The sequence below is a fragment of the Suricata suricatta genome, chromosome 14 (genome assembly GCF_006229205.1).
Source record: "Suricata suricatta isolate VVHF042 chromosome 14, meerkat_22Aug2017_6uvM2_HiC, whole genome shotgun sequence".
Lineage (NCBI taxonomy): Eukaryota > Metazoa > Chordata > Mammalia > Carnivora > Herpestidae > Suricata > Suricata suricatta.
Genome location: NC_043713.1, coordinates 57,674,445 through 57,695,281, shown reverse-complemented (window position 1 = coordinate 57,695,281; position 20,837 = coordinate 57,674,445). Strand labels below are relative to the sequence as shown.

The following is a 20,837-nucleotide window of genomic DNA, read 5'->3' as shown; positions in this document are numbered from 1 at the left end:
AGGCTCATCACTAGGAACTATATAAAAAGAAAACTTAAAACATGGTTGTGACTTAATGACAGTTACAGTCTAAGTTATTACAGACCATGTAACAAGAGTTAAATCATCTTTATTATACACACACACACATATATATATACATACATATAAATCAAATTCAATGAACAAACCCACAAAACTAAGTGCTAAAGGAAAAAAGGAAAAAACGAAATGAAAGTCTAGCACATAGAGTCAATCAAGGAACAGTTGCTAGTGGAAGCACAGTTTGAGTGGCTCCTTATAAGGGAAGGTAATACACTAAAAATTGAAGAGCTAAATTCTCAGTGGGCAAGATCTAAGGGCATGCTATGTAAACAGTAACTAGTATGTCTAGAGTTTTTAATACATCAAGTGCTCAACACAAGGGGTTATGTGAGTGAAAGTGTTTTGAAAAGTACAGGCTGTCTCCTGAACGACACAGGGATTCTGGGTGCCAACCTGAATGCAGTTGAAAAGCCACATACACCTTCTGGCTCCCCAAAAACTTAACCACTATAGCCTACTGTTGACCAGAAGCCTTACCAAGAACATAAACCATAGATTAACGTTTATTTCATATGCTGTATTTTTACTGTATTCTTTGTACTGTACTGTAAAGTAAGTTAGAGAAAAGAAAATGTTATCAAGAAAATCATAAAGAAGAGAAAATGTATTTATAGTACTATCCTGTCTTTATAGGGGAAAAACTCACATGTAATTGGACCTATGCAACTCAAACTTTTAAGAAATATCAATACAATGAAACATCAGCAATCTAGAAGTCTCAAAGAAAAAGGCATTCTGAATAGTTTTATGGTTTCCTAAGGATAAAACTGGTAGCACCAAAAACTATTTTTAACTACATGGATAGAAATAATTCTGTCTTCCAATTTAGCCAAAAGGCTTAAAGATTTAAGCTTCCAGAATGTGTGTACTCATTGTTTTATCTTCTTTTCCATCCATCTTTCCCATCAGCTGACAACTTGAACAAACACAATCACATTCTTCCCAGGTTACTACATCATAAAACTCACTAAAAACATCTTTTCTAGAAGGACTCCTAGCTCCGAGTCTTTGAGTCTTCCTAGGGAAAAGGATTCAGTGTTGCAAAGAACTCTGCAGCCTGTCCTTCACCGTCTTTGCAGTCAAGTTCTACTTCTAAGCACTCTCCATGGGCTTGCTATAGGCCCTCACTCTTTGCATAATTTGGTGTTTTTAATCTGCTGTGAACTTAAAAACCAGGCAACTGATACAGAATTATCTTAAGAATACTTATCAGGATCACATAGGCATGTTTTCTTTAAAAAAAAAAAAAAACATACATGGCTGGGTCATGCCCTCAGATAGTCTGAGCTGAGAGATGAGAGAGGTCCATGTGTATTCTTGCTCCGCATGTTACCACGACATGGGAAGCAAAATCTACTGCTATTAAGGAAGAGTAAATGGTCTCCGTATGAAGCCTAAGAGATTCTACCATAACCAAGGTACCATTCTCATACTTGCTTCCTATTTCTCATCTATGTCAGCTAATATTAAGGAGAACTATCTTGGGAAGTCTGACCGAAGATAGAAATTTATAAAGGGCATTAAGGAAGACACCAGCACAGACTCCATAGCAGGAGTAAGCAAGAAGGAACCAAGCATACTCCTTGGATTACAAGTAAACACAAAAGGGAGTCATGAAACTAAACAGTCTGGCATTTACAACAAAAGGCAGAAACATTCATCTAATTTGATACAATCGGCAAAAAAGAGGCACTATATACATTTTTAAGATTCTGAATAATACTTGGACAGTTGCATGTAGTATGTAACAATAGCTAGAGATCTGAAGAGAAGGATCAATCACAAAAATGATGTACTATTTCAAAGATAAAATAATAAGGGCAGAGATTGTGGTAGTGAACTGTAGAAATAAAAGATATAAAATTTTAAACTGGCAATAACTGTTTATAAATTGACCAAGATACTCTCAACCACAGGTGAGGGTGAGAAATGTGCAACAGTTGACATATAGTAAGAAGAGAAGAACATCATTAGAGGAAAGCCAGAATAACTTAATAACAACTTCTCTCCCTCCAGATGAACTCTATTAATTAAGACCAAATTAAACATAACCATAAAAATGTCAGAATTCAATACTGTTCAAAATCAGAACACGATTTGCTACCTGAAACAGTCACAGTCAATCCTGGGTCAATAATTCCACTGTTGGGCCTCACACAGTACCGACGAGGTGCTGTAGTCTTCACTTTGAAACACACTTTTCTATCGGATGGATTTCGCAACTTAAGATTTGTAGTGACTACATCTGTGAAGGGGCCTGTAAGGTTTAAAAAACAAAAAACAAAAAAAATTTTAACTGGACTCACACATACAAAGCAAAATTCAAAACTGAATGTATACAATCAATTTTATTTAAAGTATATAATGAAATCTGTGTACCTAACTACATCAAAACACTAACAGTACTTTTTTCCAGGTACTATACTTACAAATGAGTTGTATTTTCTTCTTCATTCCTTACTATATTTTACAAATTTTCCACATGAACATGCATTATTTCTATCAAATAAAAAGTATTTCAAACATTGTAATTTATGAAATAAGCCCACAATTTTATTATACGTAGTGTGCTCTTACCACATTACTGAAAAGATCAGGTTTTTCCAGTGGTCTGCAAACCAGTACCAGTGTTCAAATACACTTACCAAGAAAACTTCAAAAATCTGTACATCTGAAAATACTGCATCCAATGACAATACTGTTCTTGCTTCAGATCTCAATTAGGTTTGATTCATTCACTCTCTCATCATCATTCACATATTTGTTAAGTGTTTATTATGAGCACTATGTCAAATGCTCTAAATACAAACTTTTAAGGTATACCCAAACATGAAATTATAAAACAAAGAATCCAGAAAGATAATCCAGTCCTGCTTGAATTAAGTAAGTCCTAAACTACTAGAACCTCATTTTTTTAAAAGGGGGGAGGTAAAAGAAAGGTTACAGTCATTTTTTTTTATCTTGGCCAAAAAACACAAAACAAAAAACCTGCAAGGCATTATGTACATTAACTTAGACAATAAAATGAATACTTTTTACTTTGGGTACAGAAGATAAATTTAAAATGTCCCAAGAGGAAGAAATAACCACAAAACTTCTAACTAAACCCAAAACCAATTTTAAATGGTTTTCAAAGCAATCAGTTTTAAGTTCTATTTCATAATGTCTTTCTTTCCTTTCCCTCTCTCCCTCTCTCCCTTCCTCCCTCCCTCCCTTCCTTCCTTTTGAGACAGATAGAGACTGAGCAGGGGTGGGGCAGAGAGATGAGAAAGAATCCCAAGCAGGCTCTAAGCTGTCAGCACATAGCCCAACACAGGGTCCAAACTGACGAAACTGTGAATCATGACCTGAGCCAAAATCAAGAGCGGATGCTCAACCAACTGAGCCATCCAGGGGCCCCATTAAGTTATATATTTTAAAAAGCAAAAAGGCTGGAATCAAAGACTATTATTAAAAAGGCTATCTTTATTTAAGTAAATAAGAGTAAACATGTCTTTTATAACTTTATCATATGGAGCCCAGAATCAGAAATTTTCAGCTCTACCAGGTAATTTCCCATTTAGCTGAATACTAGAAAACCATCTAAGACACAGGGTTGAAGGGGAACAACAAATACAATCAAATAAAAAGAGGCAATAGGAAGAGTGCAGGACATGAAAACAGACCTAACACAGTAAGAGGAAAAGAAACAGACTTCAAAGTGAAGGCCGTTAAAAGGTACTTATTTCAAGTACTAAGGAGTGAAATGATCCCATCCTTCACTTAAAGTTTTAAGTTATAAAGACTTAAAACCGGGAAAAGGGAAAAGACAGAAATTAGAAAACATAGACAAAGAAACAGTTACCAAAAAAATTAAAGAAAAAGTCATTTAAGTCAAGTTATGTGTGTCTTTTAAAAGTATATATATGCAGTATGATCTTCTGAATGGCTTGCTTTAACCATATGGTCAAATAAATCATTCAATTTGTATATTATCTTAGTCTCTTTGCTTCTTTAATCCCAAATGCTTGCATTTTTCAACAAGCAGCTAATTAGTAACTCCACCATACACTAGCATAAAAAAGAGGTACAGGGGAATACTGCAATCTGTCCAGTTTCCACTTGAATCCACAATACCATTGGCTAGCAACACATTTTAAACTACTGATGAAAACGAAAAGTCTTAAAGATATAGATTCCATTTCTTAATATTCTCAAAACTCATATTCATAGATAAGTACAGATATTTGAGAATATATAAATTTAAAGGACTATTTCAACTAGGACTTTAACAGCAAGCATGACTAAAAAACAATTTCTTAGTAATATGACAAAAGAAACCTTTCACAAAACTTTAATTTTGAACAATCTTATGCTTTCATAACATACTAATGTAAGACTTTTCAAACCATCCAAATTTTAGAGGAAAACAACAATTTTGCAAAATAAGGTTAAATAACACGGGGGGGGGGGGGGGGCAGGAGACAGAGAGAGAATCCCAAGCAGGCTCCACACCTCAGAGAGAAGCCTGAGGCAGAGCTCAATCCCAGGACTGTGAAATAATGACCTCGGCCAAAATCAAGAGTCAGACACTTAACCGAGACACCCCACTGCACAAAATAACTAACTTTTAAAACTGATTTAGAAAATGACCATGTGTCAATTTCCATCAACATATGAATCCTGAAATAATACTTAAAATTTATATGCTAACTATCTAAAGATGAAAATAACAGGTCAAAAGAAAAAAAGCCCACCAATTTAAAACAAAGTTCTTAACTGGATATATTAACACCTTGTCAGTAAAATGTGAAATTACCCACCTACAAATGAGTAAGTGCACCTAACATACGAATTTGAAATTTTCTGCTCCACTGTGTCCCTCTAACCAAGCATATTAACAGTGCTCTCCCAGTAGAAATATCTCCCAGCAGACAGTTCAGAGTCTGAGCCCATTTTCCTTGTTAAAATAAAAAATCAGCAGATACTGATGAATGTTAGCATAAGAATAACCACATTTAACTGTTCTAAGAGGTCCTGGAAAGAAACATCCGGGTCTACTTTTGTGGGTCACAGAACCCTTTGAGAATGTAATGAAAGTTATATACTACCCCAGAATAGCACATTTAAGTGAAATGTTCACAAAAATTTTACATGGAATTTTTTGGGGGGTTATGGGTGAGACAGGAAGATTAGGGTGGGTGGAGGGTGCTGGGGGTGTATCATAGATCCCTGAGCCTCCAGGTTAGAAAGACCTGATGAAATCCACCTTTACAGACCCTCAAAAATAAAGGGAAAGTTATATAATTTATTGTAAGCACTACAACCAAATCCTAAATCCTGAGGGTAAATACCCTCACAGTTATTTTTGTCTAACATTAGGACTGGGTGGGAGGTGCTATTGGTTGGGGAGAAGAACAACTAAGCTCTTAGACATTCTACAATGCCTGGGCACTCCCATACAGTTAAGTATCATGTCCTCATTCTACCTAATTATCAAATACTCCTTCAAATTTGTACTGGTGAAAAATCTATTTTCCAGAACTATATCTATTGTGTAAAAAAGGAAAAATTTGTTCTCCTTCCTCTTGAAAAGATTAAGTTTACCCTTATAGAAAATTATTCTACCAATAGCAATGCCACTCATGATACTTGAATCACCACTCCACACTTGTATCAGTCAGGAGACATCTGTAGGTGACATACCCAATTCTATCCACATGCAGAACTTTCTTATTTTGCCCTTATTTCAAAATGTTAAAAAAAAAAAAACCAGTCCAATTCAGGCAACTGTTGCATTCTCTTAAATCCAAACTTCTTTGTTATTAAGACTATCACAAGTATCTGGCTAGTTCATTATGTCTTCTGTTACAGTCATGACCAAACTTTTACACTTAAAGGCATATTTCATTATAAATCTATTTTTTCAATTCTTTTATGATAAAGTTAGGACATTTTATTAAAATTTTAATTTGGGGGCACCCAAGGGGCTCAGTTGGCTAAGCATCCAACTTCAGCTTGTGTCATGATCTGTTTGTGGGTTCCAGACCAGCATCAAGACTGCTGCTATCAGCATGGGGCCTCCTTCAGATCCTCTGTCCCCACCTCTCTCTGTCCCTCCCCCACTCGCACTCTTTCTCTTAAAAAATGAACAAAAAAAAAAAAAAAACTGTAAATCTTTAATTTTTATGCTGGTAAATAATTTTATGTATGAATTTCATTTTGAGTTGGAAAGCAAGTATTAAAGAATATAAAATATACAAATGGGGTACTGTGCCCAACAGGGTTAAAAGCCACTGCATTATATCAGTAACCTGCTTGACTAATTGAACACTTACCCTTTGCAATAATTCTTAGGTGGTTAAACCATTAAGAAAAACAAGTAGGGGCGTCTGGATGGCTGAGATGGCTGAATATCAGACATCGCGTCATGTCTCACAGTTTTGAGTTCAAGCCCCACATCGGACTTGCTGCTATCAGTGCAGAACCCTGCTTTAGATCTTCTGTTTCCCCCCACCCCCCTGTCCTTCCCCTGCTTGTGCTCTCTCTCTCTCAAAAATAAATAAAACATTAAAACAAGAAAAGAAAAAAGTAGAAGCGCCTGGGTGGCTCAGTTAATTGTCCAACTCTTGATTTCAGCTCAGGTCATGATCTCACAGTAGTGAGATAGAGCCTTTCCTCTGGCTCCTAGCTGGGCATGGAGCCTGCTAAAGATTCTCTTTTGTTCTCTCCCCTCCCCCGCAGCTCCCCCACTCATCAGCACAAGTGTGTTGAGTTCTCACTCTCAAAAAAAAAGGAAGAAGAAAACAAAAGAAAAAAAATAAAATAAAACCAAGTAAATAATTAAAGTTTGGATAGAAATCAACTTTGCAAGGAAAGAGGCAGTAACGGGGACTGGGTACAAGGAAGGTTTTTAGAATGATATCCAAGTTCTAGTTCTTGTCTTAGGCAGTGATTATATATTTACTTGATAATTCTATAAACCATACATATTTTTCATGTATGCAAAACATTTTTTTAGAAAAGCTGATCCTTTTCTATTAAAGAAAAAACTGAAAATAGTGAAAAGCAGTTTTGATGAGAAATGAACATCTAAAGCAATTTATGTAAAAAACAAATACTCATGTTCTGAGGGCTACTAAAATTCCTTCTGTTGAGGAAAATCCTGCCAGTTGTTTAATGTAAATGGTTAATTTTATCATTTGCAATTACTGAAAGTGTCCATATTAAGATTACCTAATGGTATACTAGTCACCAATCACAGCTACCATACATACATCCTATATTAGAGATGAAATCTCACTATTTATATGTAAATTTCACTGTTTATATTCCATATAGAACAAGCGAACTACACATAATACAGTTTACATTTACTTGTACTCATCAAAACTGGGGGGAAAAAACTACAACCAAAATAACCCTACCTTTTACAATTACGCGGGCTGTCTCCTCCTTTAGTCTCACTTTTAAGCAGCCATAACATTTTCTGTCACCAAGTATTCTAATTCCAACCACAATTGTTATTGCCAGTAAGCCAAAATACTATACACAGCCCCAAATTCTAAAAATCCAAAATATAACACACAAATATGCTCTCTATGTAAAAAGAAAAAAGTATGGACATAAATTTGAAAAAACCTGGAACCTAAAATCTCAAAAATGTAGTACAAGTTTAGTTATCTCACCCAAAAGGATGTCCCAAGTGGGACTGGCCTGCCTCCTTTACCTAAAAATGTTTTTCCAGCATGAAATGCCCTTTATACTCAAGCTGTATACCTAAAATGCTAGCGTTCAAAGCAATGATTTCCTTTTAAATACCAGGACCCTTATTCTCCATACCCCCAATCTTAAAAGGAACCCCAATAAGCTTAAAAAAGTACAACCACTTTGACTAAACAATTTTTTTAATGTTGTCATCCATCCATATATTGATACAAACTGCCACTGAAGTTTTCTTGAAATGTCAAGATGAGTTTAGGTGCAAAGAAAACGAAGTTGGAGAGAACAGAAGAAAGCAGTTGGCTTTTTCCCCAACATTTTACTGAAAATTTTTATACAAAGAAACTGAAATCATTGTAAAAAATCATATATCTATCACCTAGAATCTACAATTAACATTCATTGTATTTACTTTAAGACCTATCAATTTATCCATCTCTGCCCATCCATCTTATTTTTAATGCATTCCAAAATAAGCTGAAGACATCAATACACTCACTTCTACTGAACACCTCAACATGCTTATCAATTTGAGTTCACTATTTGCTTACTTGAGAGAGAATCAAATTTTAATTCATGATAAGCAGTAGTATACAGCATAGAGCATTTTAAAACAGAAAAGGCCTCTGAGGGGCGCCTCGGTGGCTCAGTTGGTTAAGTGTCCAGTTTGAGCCCCGCATCAGGCTCTGTGTGGACAGCTCAGAGCCTGGAGCCTGCTTCGGATTGTGTCTCCTCTCTGCCCCTCCCCTGCTCACGTCCTATCTCTCTCAAAAACAAATGATAAAAACATTAAAAAGAAGAAGGAGAAAGAAACAGCTTCTGAGATGCAACTTAAAACAAGCAGGCAACATACATGAACATTAATTCTTGAACTCTGTGACTTCCATTTAGACAGCCTACTCAGAGGCCTATCAGGATATAAGTCTCTACAGGCCTCCAGCAGTTCTACATGCTTTGCGAAGTGGAGGTACTGGGGCTTTCATCCAGACTATCTTCTCAAGGATGTCTTTAAACAGTGAACAGTCTTGGAAAACAATGTCTCCCTTCCAAGGAGAGAACAGGTTTGCTTATTGGCCAGTATAATAAAGATAAGGTCTTCCTCTAAAAAAAAAGGTCAGGGTAAGTTTTCACTGCAGCCCATTAGGAAAAGATTCAGGCTCCCTACACGCAAGGGCTTCTCAGCTATGACCCAGAACCACTATGGGAGCAACATCTGCCTAAACTGAACCCCTGGGTGTTCCTCTCTGAGGAGGCAAAGGAAATTAACACAAATACAAAGCTCATGCTGTATGTAGTGTCAAGAATAAAGCCCTTTGTCTCTAAACCCAGGAATCACATATATCTTCTGACAATACTAACAAAATTGCAGTACACTCAATTTTTATACTTTTCAGTTCTTGACAAGATCTTTCTGAGTTCTTGGCTGTAAGGAACACACTCGGTTAGTAAGTAGCCTCTGCATGATTAAATCCAGACAGTGCAATGAACCAAAGCATGAATCTTAGAGGATAAACATGAGTGACCATTCAATTCACACAATATATAGTCTATTCCCCTCTCGGTGGCACTTCTCTCTTTATTATGTACATGTCTTATCCAAATAAACTATAAGCTCCCTAAAAAAGAAACATTCGCTTCAACCCTGAATGAACTGAAGTAATTAACACACACCTTAAGTCTTAATAGCTGCTTAATACTATTTGTTAGGTAAATACATACTGGAAGTATGGTTGGACAGTCACATGAATTCTTTTTAATCAACACACAACAACGACAAAAATATCAAAAATATGTATGTTCTGTTTCAAATGCTATGACTCTAGGTCTTCTTATGTCAACCATTTATATCGACCATTACATTTTTACTCCTACATCCTACCTTTATTGAAATAGAATATGTAAAAATTCTGAGGAAGGCTGAATGCTCAGCTCAAATACATAAATAATTTTGCTGCAGCAAAGCAGATGATGACTACAATGTTTCCAAAGGTTTTTAACAAATTAATAGCTATTATCATGATTAGTTTTCCAGTTACATGAAGACTACACTGCTGAATACCTGTCATACTAAATCATGCATGTGAAGTATATACAGTATAGCATACATATTATCCCTTAAGAATTTCCACAGTTATAGTAGCATGGCAGTAGTAATAACAAAAATAGTGCTAGCAACAAAATAGTTTTTAAAACAGCTAGCCTTTATTGAGCATTCAATATTGATACATGAAAGTTCTTCAACTCTGCATGGATTCTGTCCCTCGTAGGCTTGTCCCTTATAGGCTTTAAAAACACTTTATTATCCTCATTTCATAGATAAGTCACCTGAAACAAGTTAAAAAAACTTGTCATAAATTACAAAGTTGATAGTCAAACTTGGTCTGACTTCAGAGCCTGAACTCTCATAAATTCTTATGTATTTTATGCAAACTACCCAGCTACAATTGCTTCCTAATTCAAATGCATTCCAGGTAGATTTCTGCAGCAATAAAGCATGAAATTGCAGTCAAGACAGTAATATATGAAAAAGATTTAAAATGGATATTATGTTTCCCTTTGTACCATACACAGGTCAACAAGTATTTCCTGAAATAAGTATCATAAACACAGAAAAAATATCCTGTGTTTTACATCCAAGAAAGCCCTAAAACACTTTCATTAGAATTTCTAAAAATGAAGTTCCCTTAATTTATTTGCATTTTCTTTTTTTTTTTCTCCAAACACACTGAAATCTAAGACTGGGTCTTTGTGCTTTTCTCTACTATATCCCCAGCAGCTGTAAAAATACCTGGCACGGCAGGTAGTGAATAAATATTATATTGTATAAATATTTTTGTACAATTAAACAGAGTACTACTTTCTGGAAAACAAAATAAGTCCGTTCTATTCAAGGTTTTAAAAATACTAACCATATTTTGTTATAACGTTTCACTAACATTAATTATAAAAAGATGGATCCTGACCACTAATGTATCATAAATATATACCCATGAGTGCATTATAAAAAAAAAAAATCTCCAAAATCCACTTAATACCGAAGTGTGTAGCCATTCAAAAAAAAATCTATTTTCCCATCCTAGGGTCTTAAAGTCATAGTTAAAAGAATTTATCAACAGGCAGGAATCATGTCTTATTCCTATACCACTTTCAAATAATGTAGTAGTGTTCTGATCACACAGTTAAATACTCATCCATTACCTTCACATGGAAAAGCATTTAAGCCAAAAGTCAAAATACCTATTTTCTTCATTCCTTTGGAAGCCTTTTAGAGAGGTAATGGCTGGTTCCTGTCATCAATGGTACACTAGGACTTTTATAAAAACCATAATGTAGTACACTGGTTTTGAGGCTTAAGATCTAAAACTATTAGCCAGATGACTGACCTTGACCAGATCACTTGACTTCTCCAGTACAGTCTAACCCCTGCAGTAGACAGGGGTCATTAGGAGACAGAATGATCTTCCAAGGCTCCTCTGGGCTTTAACATTATGTGACATTACGATCAACTTCACCTACTACCAATCTTTTACTCCATGGTAAAATGGCAGATAATTCAATTCTAAATTCTCACAGCCTTATTAACATTTTGTACAAGGTTACTGTAAACATGTTAGAAGTGCTTTCTCAGACCTTTTATAGGCTCTTCACTCTTAAACAATCCCAGTATCTTGAAAACATGAGGGAGAGCAAAACAATAAATTGTCTATTCACAGAAATGAAGCATCCTTGGGATTGAAACTTTATATAAATTATGTCCTTCCGCTGTGTAACCATCTACTAAAGAAAAGATGTACACACACCTAAAAAATTTCAAAGAGAACATTTCCATCCGAGACCAAACATGAAGGATGCATACTACTTAATTTAACATCTATTAAAATAGAAGCACTTCGTATCTGAAGAATTTAGGTAAGTTTTTAAAATCTAGATAAGTAGGATGGTAGAAAATAAAAGGAAAATGGATATTTGCAGAGAAAGTGAAATAAATGTTTTTGCACCATTTACAGAGCTAAAACTCTTTTAGATTAGAAGCAAAATATTTGTAACATGAGAAAATGATCATAACATTAACAAAAATAAAGAATATAAGTGTGCAGAATTATACACAGAAAATATATAAAAATATAATGTTAACAGTGGTTATTTCTAGGTGGTAAGATTGAGTAATTTTATTTGCTTTACACTTTTCCATCCTTTTTCAATTATCTACATTAGATATTGATTTTATAATCAATGGGACTTTTAAATATGTACACATATTAGTTTCATTTGTTCATAAAACCTTTTGTCACATGCTGGAGGAAAACTGAAAAGGTTCAGAAAAACAGATCTGATGATTTTATTGTTATTGAAGTTTTTGGCAGCGGAACAGTACTCAGCAAACAAGACCAAGTGATTCACCTCCCCTGATAAGTTATAAAAGGTAATTTTTAAAGAAAAAACAACTAAACAGGAAACAAAGGTACCCTATATCTTTAAAAGTATGGTAATCACTCCAACTCATGTCAGATTATCCAAGTAATAAGCATATATAAATGGATACATGTATGGATGGATATATATATGGAAGTACAGAGCTACAAAATAAAACCTGTAAAATGCAGGCCCATAAGAAACCTATCAAATCATATTCCAAGCTAAGTACTTTAAAGTCCCCTCGTGTTAACAATTCTTTTTTAATTAGTATCTCTATTTTTAAAAATGGTAACTGAATTTAACCACACCCTTATAAAGCTAAAATACACATTAACTTAAACTCATTCATTTAAACCTGAATTTTGAAAACAGTACAAAATGCTCATGATTACAGTGAAAAGCAGCCAGGCAAACTATGGTAATATTAATGACAAGTCTTAAAATATATCTATGTGGATTTTTTGCCATAAAAATTTAAGACACTGGTTTTAGATTATTTTCATAAAGTGATGTGGACGATCATTAAGTTGCACATACTTCCACAAATTATGAAGTCCAATCTTGTTTAAGCAATGAGTTTATTATGAAGAACAAAAATCACACTTAAGAGTTTATTATAAAGATATAAGGAGTCTCAATAACACCGGAAATGAAGTATAGCTGGCCTCAAAAGAGGCTGCATTCAAGAGAAACTGGTTCCTGGGACCTCACGATCTGGTTCCTGGGACCTCACGAACAGCCTGTTTTCTCCCTCTTTCTCAACTAGTTGCTTCTGCTTACACATGGCACAAATCAGCCTGTTTTAAAGACCTAAAGCCTATCATCTAATTATGTGTGTTTAAAGGGGCAGCTTCAAACTCTGGACTCATCTGTCATCAGTGTATGTATTGGCTGGCCTTGGGTTAGGTGCTCACCATGAACCAACCTACAGTGAGGGGAAGAGGAATCCTAAAAATTTATCTGCTGCTTCAGACCTACCTGGTTTTCTTTAAAATAATCTATAAGCAGAAGCCATTCTCAGAGAAATACATACCCCAAACAAACCGATCATAGTTCTTACAAGAGACCATCAATTGATGCCAATAGCAAGAGCTCAAAGAAATGACACATTAAAAAAATTTTTTAATGTTTATTTTTGAGAGAGAGTGTGAGCAGGGGAGGGGCAGAGAGAGAGAGGGAGACACAGAATCCAAACCAGGCTTCAGGCTCTGAGCTGTCAGCACAGAGCCTGACACAGGGCTCAAACTCACAAACCTGTGAGATTTATAACCTGAGCCAAAGTAGGACACTTAACCAACTTAACCAACTGAGCCACCCAGGCGCCCCAGATACAACACATTTATGTATGGTTATGATTTGCAAATTAGATTTAGATATATAAATAAGATTTACTTTCAGATAATCATGGTTTTCTATTTATCTTTATATATCTTGTGAACTGTTACTGAAAGGTTGCAAACATTAGACTTGTTTTCTATTACCTCTCTATAACTTGCATTATTTTTAAAAAATTAAGACTGACTATAAAGACTTAAATTATTAATTAAAAATTAAATGAGCTAATACACAAAGGGCAAATGAAAACCTACGCTAATGTTCCAAAGGTATCAAGTCTAATAACAAAACAGTTTTAAGTTTTTCCCTCATAAAAAAAGAGTTCACTGTAAAAGTCCCAGAGAACAGAAAAGTAAAAATACAAAAGACACTCACATCCTAAAGTAGAGCTAATGACTGTTAACATTTTCTTTCCAATCTTTTCTTGCACATAGTACCATAAACAGGCTCATATTTAGGCAACCTTTCAATGAAGATGTTTCCAATCAACATCACTAAGACTGGGAAAACCAGACACTATCTATAACTGATGTGACACAATCCCATTCATGAATTATTTTTACCAATACTGAAACCTAAATCTAATCAAGACCTTAAATCTGAATCACTACATTGTACACTTGAAATGAATGTAACACTACATGTTAACTATACTGAAATTAAAATTTTAAACTTAAAAAAAAAGACCTTAAATCTAAATCCAAATTTATAGGAAAGACGCCCCACACATCCTTAGACTATTAGACAATTCAGCCACCTGATCTTCTCAACAAGAGTATGATTTAAAAAAAAACATGGTGGGGGGAGGCAGTGTTTAAAATTGACTTGGATACATGATAAATAAATGCAATGCATAAGCTGAACAAATCAGCTAAAAAACAGAAGTACAAGGGATCCCGGGTGGCTCAGTCGGTTAAGTATTCGACCCTTGGTCTCAGCACAGGTCACCATCTCTCACAGTTCCTGAGTTTGAGTCCTACTGCAGACTATACACTGACAATGCAAAGCCTGCTTGGGATTCTCTCTCTCCCTCTTTCTCTGTCCCTCCCCTGCTTGCTTTCTCCCTCTCAAAATAAATAAACTTTAAAAAATAAAAATGAAAATAAAAAACAGAAGTACAACTGGGAAAATCTCAACAGGTTAAATATTAGATAACATTAAATAATTATTTCTGGTTTTAAGATATTGACATCACAACTATGTAAATAAAATGTCTCTGTTTAATAGAAAAGAAAGCTCAAGTATTTAGGTTTGAAATGTTTGTTATCCAGAATCTATTTTAAAATACAGCAGCTGGGGTGATTGGGTGGCTCAGTCGGTTAAATGTCCAACTTCCGCTCAGGTCATGATCTCTCAGTTTGTGAATTTGAGCCTTGCTTCAGGCTTTATGCTCACAGCTCAGAGCCTGTAGCCTGCTTCAAATTCTGTATCTCCTTCTCTCTGCCCCTCCACCACTCAGTCTCTCTCTCCCTCTCTCTCAAAAATAAACATTAAAAAAATGACAACAGCAAACAAAAACTAAACAAATATAAAACATTATCATTAAACTTAAGTATATGAAATTAAATTTAAATATATAAAAGTTAATTGTTTTATGAAAGTTTGAAAGCTTTCGTAAGAAGTTTTAAACGTTTTATCTAGTAATTTGTGTCCCATTTCAATTATATAAACAAGCTTCTGCAAACATTAGCTCCCTCTTACATTTGATTTTCTTTTAAAACAACTTTTTAAGGTTGAATATCCATCCCATACAAACCACTTAAAACACAAGAAAAAGATCAGGAAGTGCCTCTAAGAAAATAAAAGGGTGCTTGATGACGCTCTTCACAGAACATCTCTGCATGGTAAAGGAAAGACTTACTTAAAGGAAATTAAAAGGTAACTAATACAGGGGCACCTGGGTGGCTCAGTCCATTATGCATGTGACTAGATTTCGGTTCAAGTCAAGATCTCAACGTAGTGAGATCGAGCCCCACCTCAGGCTCCACACTGGGCCTCCACACTGGGAGAGGAGCCTGCTTGAAGATTCTCTTTCCCTGACCCTCTGCCCCTCCCCTGCTTGCTCACTGTCTTTCTAAAATAAAAAATTACAGGGGCCTGAATGGCTCAGTCAGTTAAGCGTCTGACTTCAGCTCAGGTCATGACTTCTCAGTTCGTGGAGTTCAAGCGCCATGTCGGGCTGTGCTGACAGCTCCAGAGCCTGAAGCCTGCTTCAGATTTTGTGTGTGTGTGTGTGTGTGTGTGTGTGTCTCTCTCTCTCTCTCTCTGTCTCTTCCCTGTTTGTGCTTGCTCTCACTCACTTGCTTTCTCTCAAAAAAATAAACATTTAAAAAATTTTTAATAAAATAAAAAATTAATAAAAGATAATGCAGTAAACCAATAACAAAACTACCAACACTGACAATCATAAAATACCAAACTCTGAAGTACAAATCAAGTTTTCCCAATTTCTTACACCCTAAACCCTTGGACTGTGGGTAACTTAGGTCTGCAAGTGTTCCATAAGAGAAGTAAACATTTCGGATAAATTTTAACTTGATAAAAGAGTGACATATTGCAATATAAGTAGTACATGATGCTGAACATCACATGATCACAACTGAGCCAATGGTTCTTTAAATTTGCTTTGATATATACCAGTACTTTGGATTACAAGCATGTTTCCAGAACAAAGAGTGTTCAAAAACCAATGTTTTACTATATATTATTTGTTTACTTCATAGAAAAATTGTTTTCTTTTTGTTCTCAGCTGTCACACATACTCAAACTCCTTAGGGCCAGAATACCCGGGAAATCACCTAGCCCTGCCTCTCACTCTACAAATGAAAAACGTGAGCAGAAAAATGAAAAAAAAAAAAAAATCTATGGTTAGTCAGCTTTTAATGAAATACCTTATTATCCCTTTCCTGGAACTAAAAAATTTTTAAAACACAACTATCTGCAAATGCAGATGAAAAACTCTACTGAAAAAAGATTCAAGATGAAAATCATGGGAATTATAGGAGAAAGCACTAGAGTCCTATCAATACATCAAATTTTATTGGGCAATCATCCATGCCAGATCTTGTTACCATGGGTGTAAAAATAAAATAAATGAACATAGCCGCACGCAAATAGTTAACCCTACAGTTTGGGAGAAAAAAAATATGTAAATATAAATACTGTGTTACGTGGTATGTAAAAGATATCACTGATAAGCAGAAGCTTCATTAGTGGCCTGAAGAAAGCAGTGACCAACTTGGACTGCAAAAATCCAAGACTTCACAAAAGGGAAGGGATTTGGAGACTGCTTGACAAATATAAGAGAGAACAATATTCTGGACAAAGCGTGTGCAAAGTCTTGCAACAGCTTAAAGCATTTGGGAAAATGGCTTCATATAACTAAAAGCTATGTGCAGAAGAGAAATGGAAAGGCAGGCAGTGGATTTTGAACTTTTTCATCTACATAACAAGAAAATATGACAGATTCTTTATTAACCCAGGGAGCAAGTTCCAGCAGCAATGTGGCTAAAGAGAGTAACACTACAGAAAAGCAGGCCTGTTTACAGTCTAGTTAAAAAAAAAAAAAAAGACAAGGAATAATCACCTGAAATAAAGTAATTACCCAAAGCCCAGACCTCTCCCTGAAGAACACATCCATATAACCAAAACCTACTAGTTACCTTTTCATTAATATCTTGAAAAGTCCTAAACACATCTAACATACCAGATGAGATCAGGATCCTCCTCCTAGCACTCTTCGAGACACCCCAAGTAAAATGCATTTGGTCCTCATTCAAACAACCAGTGTTCCCTTTTTTAGCTCAGCACACAGCACCACCATTCCTCCAGTTACGTAAGCCAGGAACTGAGAGACATCCAAGACACCTCTACTCTCAGCATATCTAATAGACCACCAAGTTTCACTGGCTTGACCCTCTCTAACTTTTAACCGTCTCTAATACCAGTCCCTCAAACCAAGTAGTCACCTCTTACCTGGACTGAGGAAACTAATTCATCTCTATCTCCCTCAGCACCACACTCATCTTGGCTGTCTCCACTACTGTTATACTGACTCAGACTTGTAAATAACATGAGATATTACTTTAACATGTTAATAACAGTAAATGCTTCATGTTCCCTCCTGCCACAGGATCTCTGTAAATACATACTGCTTCTTCTGTATTTTCCTTTCTTCTTCACCTAGGTAATAGATTCTACTCCTTCTTAGAAAATCTTAGTCCAATCATGTCTTCCCTGACCAGATCAAAGTCCCCTATATTTTACAGTTTTAAATATTTTTTTAATGTTTATTCACTTTTGAGAGAAAGAGTGCAAGCAGGAAAGGGGCAGACACACACACACACACACACACACACACACACACACACACACACACACAGAATGTGAAGCAGACTCTGGGCTCTGAGCTGTCAGCACAGAGCCGATGCAGGGCTCAAACTCATGAGTTGTGAGATCATGACCTGTGCTGAAGCCAGAAGCTTAACCAACTGAGCCACCCAGGCACCCCTATATTTTACATTTTCATAGTACTACACTCCTCCTCACAGTTACATTTCCTTTTTCTGAATACACAATTAGTGTCCATCTCTCCCATTGGAATTGCCTCATGAAAACAAAGACTGTGTTTTACTCAAACTGTAATTCTAACACTTATTCAACACTTATTACACAGAGCAGAAAGACACATCTCTATTGTATAATTAAACAAATTATAATAAATGAATTTAAAAGTAAAGCTGCATTAAAGGGTACAGATCCAAGAATTATCTCTGGGATGTAGAAATACAGATTGTAATTAGTAGATATATGGAGTATTTCTAGGATAAGTAATCACGATGCCACCAAATAATTAAAAAGATGAGAAGACGAGTAGGCTTGAGTTGTAAAAAATAACTTTGTGGTAGGTTGAGTTTTAAGTGTCTGAGTTAAAACTCAAATCCAGATAGTCACTAAGTAATTCTACCTCACCTCAATTAAGATACAAATTTGAGGGGCTCCTGGGTGGCTCAGTCAGTTAAGCATCCAACTTCAGCTCAGGTCATGATCTCAAGGGTTCATGGGTTCAAGCCTCATGTCAGGCTCTGTGCTGACAGCTCAGAGCCAGCCTGGAGCCTACTTCAGATTCCCTGCCTCCCCCTCTATGCCACTCCCCTCCTTTAAATACACATTTTAAAAAATACAAATTTGAATGTGTACCAACATGTGCAAAGAGAGAGCAAAGAAAAGCCAACAAAACAATGAGACTGAACAAGGAAAGTTTACAGAGATAAAACAAAAACCAAATCAGACCCTCAGAAACATTAGCATTTAAGAAAAAGCCCACAAATGAGGCAATAAATGGAGCAATAGAGACAATTATATGGAAGCCAAAAGAATGGAATTGCCAATAATGTCAAGTGCCAAAAAAAAGAGATAAAACTTGGAAATGACCAATGTGGTCAGCAATCAATAAGCAGTGAGGACACAAGTAGTAGTACTACAGTGAACAGGATGTGAGAAATACAACGGATAGTGAACATCAACTATTTTTCCAAGAAGTCTGACTGCAAAGGAAATGAAGGACAGGAAGGGATATGTACCAGAAGCAGTTGGGAGTGAAGGAAGCATTTTGTTTGCTTCTTTTAAAAGGAAAAACTTAAGTACATTTACATGTTTAAAGGAAGAACCCAGGGGTTGAAAACATGAGAGAGAAAATATCTGAGGGAACATGGTCTAAGTGTGAGTTGAGGGGTTTTACCTTAATCAACAAAAACAGCAGAACAATAAGCTTGGATATGAGGAGGGGTTTTCTTTCTCAGGCAAAAAAGTATGGATGTTTGCTGATAAACAGGTGGTACAAGAGAAGACAGCACATCAAGGAAGAGCTCAAATGCCATACTAAAAAAGAAAAAAAAAAATCAAGAGCTACTCGAAAGCTTTTAAGGAATGGAGTAATAAGATGTCCTCTGTGGTCCAGGAAAGAAGGGGAAATGCCCCCAGGGATCCGATGCAGCCACTATGCAGCCACCATTAAACAGGAGCTGATCTGAAACACCTAAAGACATGCCAAATATCTGCTAACAGCAAAAAGTGCTCTCTATCCTCATTTGTACTTCTGAGTACGTGCTGCTATTCAAAGATGGTCTAGCTGACACACCACAGGTTCCTGGGTTCCTCAGAGAGCTTAATTTTCTTTATTGGTGTGATATTGTTATGGGCCACCTTCAACACAATGGTTTCATTCTATTTTTCTTTCTCTGATTATTAGGAGGAAGAATATGTTCACAATTTACTTTAGCATTTTCTAAATCTCCTTCTTCCAATTTTTCTCCAAAACTACTAGTAAGTAGGAAAAACAAAATGTAGACTACAAAGGAAGAAATTTTATAATAGTAAAAAATCTAAGGACAAAAAATTCATCTCCCATATATAATATCAAATTTCAAATCTGAATTCTATCAAATTACTGCCAGAGTTTCAACATAATCTGAAAATATCTACCTCTTTTTCCTTAAACCAATGCAACAAAAGAGCTACTGTAGAATTCATTACACCATTATAAAACACTTTTACATACTGACAATCATATAAAACAAAAAATTATTTTTAATATTTACTTATTTTGGGGAGAGTCCAAGAGGAGTAGGGTCGGGAGCGACAGAGGATCCGAAGTGGGTTTGGGCTGACAGGCTAACGGCAGCGAGCCTGGATGTGGGGCCTGAACTCAAGAACCTCTGAAGGTTGGACACTCAACTGACTGAGCCACCCAGATGCCCTTAAAACAAAATTTTTAAGTAAGATACAGAGGTATTTCTTTTAACTTTTTTTTTAATGTAACACAATTTATTTTTTAACATATGCATTTTCCGTCATTTACAATACAGTAGTTACAATGACACTCCAAACAGAAGAGCAAAGTAAAAAATCAAAACCCCCACTTCTATTTCATGTAATTAGACTTACACAGAAATTAGAAGGTTAAGTACCAACTAGTGAATGACCTAATTTCACAGCTATCTGAAGTGGCAATCGTTATATAGCAGCTTATCTATGACACATTCAAGATACATGATACAATTTATTACTTGCCCATAAGCTAAAACTCAGCCTGCTTAATACCTTTCCTTAAATTCCACCTCTATACTACAGTATACTTGAGGTCCATGCAAAAAAGTAGCTACCTTTTATATATGAAATGGATGATTAAGTCTTTGGTGCTGTAAAAGCAATTTCATTTAAACATAACCACCCCCACCACCAAAAAAAGAAGAGGGGAAAAAAAAAGTAAAGAAAATAATAAGGGAAAAACCTAAGACACA

At 35.6% G+C, this 20,837-nt stretch overlaps 1 protein-coding gene across 1 annotated transcript in view; it reads right to left on the bottom strand.

Moving 5' to 3' along the window:
* VAPA (VAMP associated protein A) overlaps positions 1-20,837 on the bottom strand; it is a 38,236-nt gene that overhangs the window by 13,575 nt on the left and 3,824 nt on the right. Inside the window, exon 2 of the mRNA XM_029922032.1 lies at positions 2,189-2,341. Coding sequence (XP_029777892.1) covers positions 2,189-2,341 — 153 coding nt within the window. The remainder of the gene's footprint in view (positions 1-2,188; positions 2,342-20,837) is intronic.